The sequence below is a fragment of the Varroa destructor genome, unplaced genomic scaffold, assembly GCF_002443255.2.
Source record: "Varroa destructor unplaced genomic scaffold, Vdes_3.0 BEIS01000001.1, whole genome shotgun sequence".
In the NCBI taxonomy this organism is placed as follows: domain Eukaryota; kingdom Metazoa; phylum Arthropoda; class Arachnida; order Mesostigmata; family Varroidae; genus Varroa; species Varroa destructor.
In genome coordinates this window covers 42,871,175-42,873,907 of record NW_019211454.1, presented here as the reverse complement: position 1 = coordinate 42,873,907, position 2,733 = coordinate 42,871,175, and the positions used below count along the sequence as shown (strand labels likewise).

The window sequence follows — 2,733 nt, the reverse complement described above, 5'->3', positions numbered from 1 at the left end:
AGAAAATAGCGGAACATCGAGCGGCAAAGCCCACGACCTCACATGAAGCTTTTCAAAGGAGTCAGTAGCAGCAGTGCCGATCGTTGGCAGCGAGCAAAAAGTTGTTCGCCCTGAGGCCACCGCGACGGGGCCATGAGGCATGCAAGAAGCAGGCTGGAGGGCGTGCGACCAATCTTATTCTATTCCCCTAACTAGTTCAAGTACCTGCATGGGTGCTGTATCTATATGTCCGTTTTCTGTTCGGTCTTGCCCGTTGATTGCTTCACCCCAATACAGCCCAACTCAGCTCCAATATAACCTTACTGATATTGCGGCTGAAATGAGCAGGTCGCCTAGCGTCGGGCGTTCCTTATGGTTGTACGTAGCGAAAGCGGCAGACGGCAAACCGAGGTTGAGACCAGCGCTCCCCACTACTCTTCCTATGCTAGAATGAATTGCAGTTAGTTTTACTCCGCTTTTAACCGAACTTCTCAGCAGTCGCTGCCGGAAGCCTGATCGAAGGCGGGCAATGTCTGTCTGACCTGATTGGATCGAACGGAACGCCAAGAGTTTCGCCGACCTATACCCCTCGGCGCTATTCTACTCGTGACCTGGCAGAATTCAACACGACGCGAAGCAGACTTGGGCAGGCAGACAGGTAGCAATACCAGCAAAGGTACACAAAGCCTCTAACTAAGAAAAGGAACAACAGAAGCAAACTGTATATAGTAAGGGGAAGATGTTTTCACCTTCTTGCCCCCAATGAATGACAGTCTCTTTTTGTCAGTAAAGAAAATTGATCTTGCCCGCCCTAATGAGCAACGTATGGGCATTTTGAATTTGATCAAACAAACCTTATTAATAAAAAGAAAGTTGAATTTCTGAAATGCCAGACAGCATATCGTTATATGGGTATATTAGGGACAAACAAGAGCCACAGGCCAACAACGTTTTTCACGTTCCTTGTTGGTCACTGCTAAAAACTTGATAGTTCCTTTAACACCACTGAGCGACAACAATGACGTTGACAAGGGTGTTTAATCAGGCAACAAAGAGAAAACATTGTACATAATAGGTATTATCTTCAGATCGATGCGAATCACCTAACAGTCTGTATTTTTCGACCGGTTGGCGCTGACTTGATCCTAATAATATTACAACAGGTAAATTAGCTAAACCGAGAAAAATTCCGTTTAGTGGACGTCGAGCCACAAGGGTTACATCAAAGAAAACATCAGTCTAAAGCTTGTATGTAAAACCTTGTTCTGATGATCGTCATAAGTCAGTCATCAGTGAGGTCAAACGAGTTGGGCGTGGTAAAGCCGACTCGTGTAGGATGCAGCGACGACATAGAGGTTTTCACATTTACCCGCAGCAAGCCTATTGTACAATACGATTCAGTCATGCGAACGTCTGAAACATATCCACCAGGAAAATTTCACAGTTTCAACATGCCCGATTGTATGAGAAATCTATTCGCCTAACACCTTGTTGATGTAATGTCGAAGTTGCTGTATCCACCTCACGAAACAGACAAAAATATTAATAATATATAACGAAACACTGACCTATCGAAAGAGGTGAACAAAAAAGACCTTTGTTACATGCTTCATAACAGACTCCAAACTTCCATAGAGAATACACCATTCAAATTTTGCCGCGTTTGAATGATAGTTTGTTGAACAAAAATCAACGTGCGCACCAATTTTCAATTGTCCAAGATTTTCGATCTTTACTGAAACCGGTAGTTTGGCCGGTTACCGCTACAGTATTGCTATACACAAACATGTTTATGTTCTAGGCAGCACCGAACAGAGCTATAAAGCGAATTCTAAATAAGAGTTAATCGTCATACGATTGATCAGCATGCGATCCTAAGAAGGCTAGAATCGATACATAGTCGAGTACCCGATTCATAGGCACTGAGGCTAAGTTTGTCGCTGTAGTCAGCTCAAATCAAGCTGAGTTGACGTCTCACGTTGATTCACTTAAAACAGCAAGTTTAAGGATAAGTTAACTGTTGACCTGACATTACGCTGAGAGAATCTCTGTATTACTTAGATGAAAAATCGTCAATAAGTATTTTCCGATCTTTAGGGCGTTCTGCCTTTACCTTGTTTAGTAAACGAAGTAAAGAAAGCTTTCGAATTTACTTTATAATCGATGAGTGCGCATAGCTGTCTCTCTATCAATTATGTCGTAGCCCCATTTGAATTAACAGCCTGGCAGTAGCTCACGGAGAACGAAGTTACTCAGTTGGTTGAAACCTGCGATTGCTATGCCCCAGCCGATGTTGACAGACGGAATCCCACTGGATGGTACGTGTTGAGTTTACAGTCGTTTGAAATGGCGCGGGCATGTTTTTTCAATAGAGAAAAATCTCTTTTTGTGTGAAATGATCACACACCATTCGGAATCAGCGCATGTAATTTTTTTCATTTTTACTCCTTTCCTCAATTTCCATCTAATACTTCTTGAATCAGTATTAGATGGAAGTTCAGTTTTTAGCTTCGAGTTGTATAATTGGCGCAATTTATAAGTTTGTTTCTGTTTGCTCTAGTCTCTATAATATTGTTAAGATCCACGCAAATGATGAACAATGTGTTATGGTGGAACTCTCACGTTATCCATGTACCTAAAAACGTGTACGTAGCGCGAGTATTGCGCGTTTTCGTAGTTTTTTCTGCTCAAAACCAAGTTGAATTTGTCGTGGACAGTGATCAACTTGGTACATTAGTCAGGCGATCATATATA

The 2,733-nt window shown here is 42.4% G+C and overlaps 1 protein-coding gene across 1 annotated transcript in view; it reads left to right on the top strand.

The window, feature by feature from the left end:
• The first annotated feature begins 1,631 nt into the window (after window positions 1-1,631).
• LOC111251491 (uncharacterized) overlaps window positions 1,632-2,733 on the top strand; it is an 8,189-nt gene continuing 7,087 nt past the window's right edge. The window contains exon 1 of the mRNA XM_022808121.2: window positions 1,632-2,297. Within this exon, the coding sequence (XP_022663856.1) occupies window positions 2,258-2,297 (40 nt within the window). The 5' untranslated portion in view covers window positions 1,632-2,257. The remainder of the gene's footprint in view (window positions 2,298-2,733) is intronic.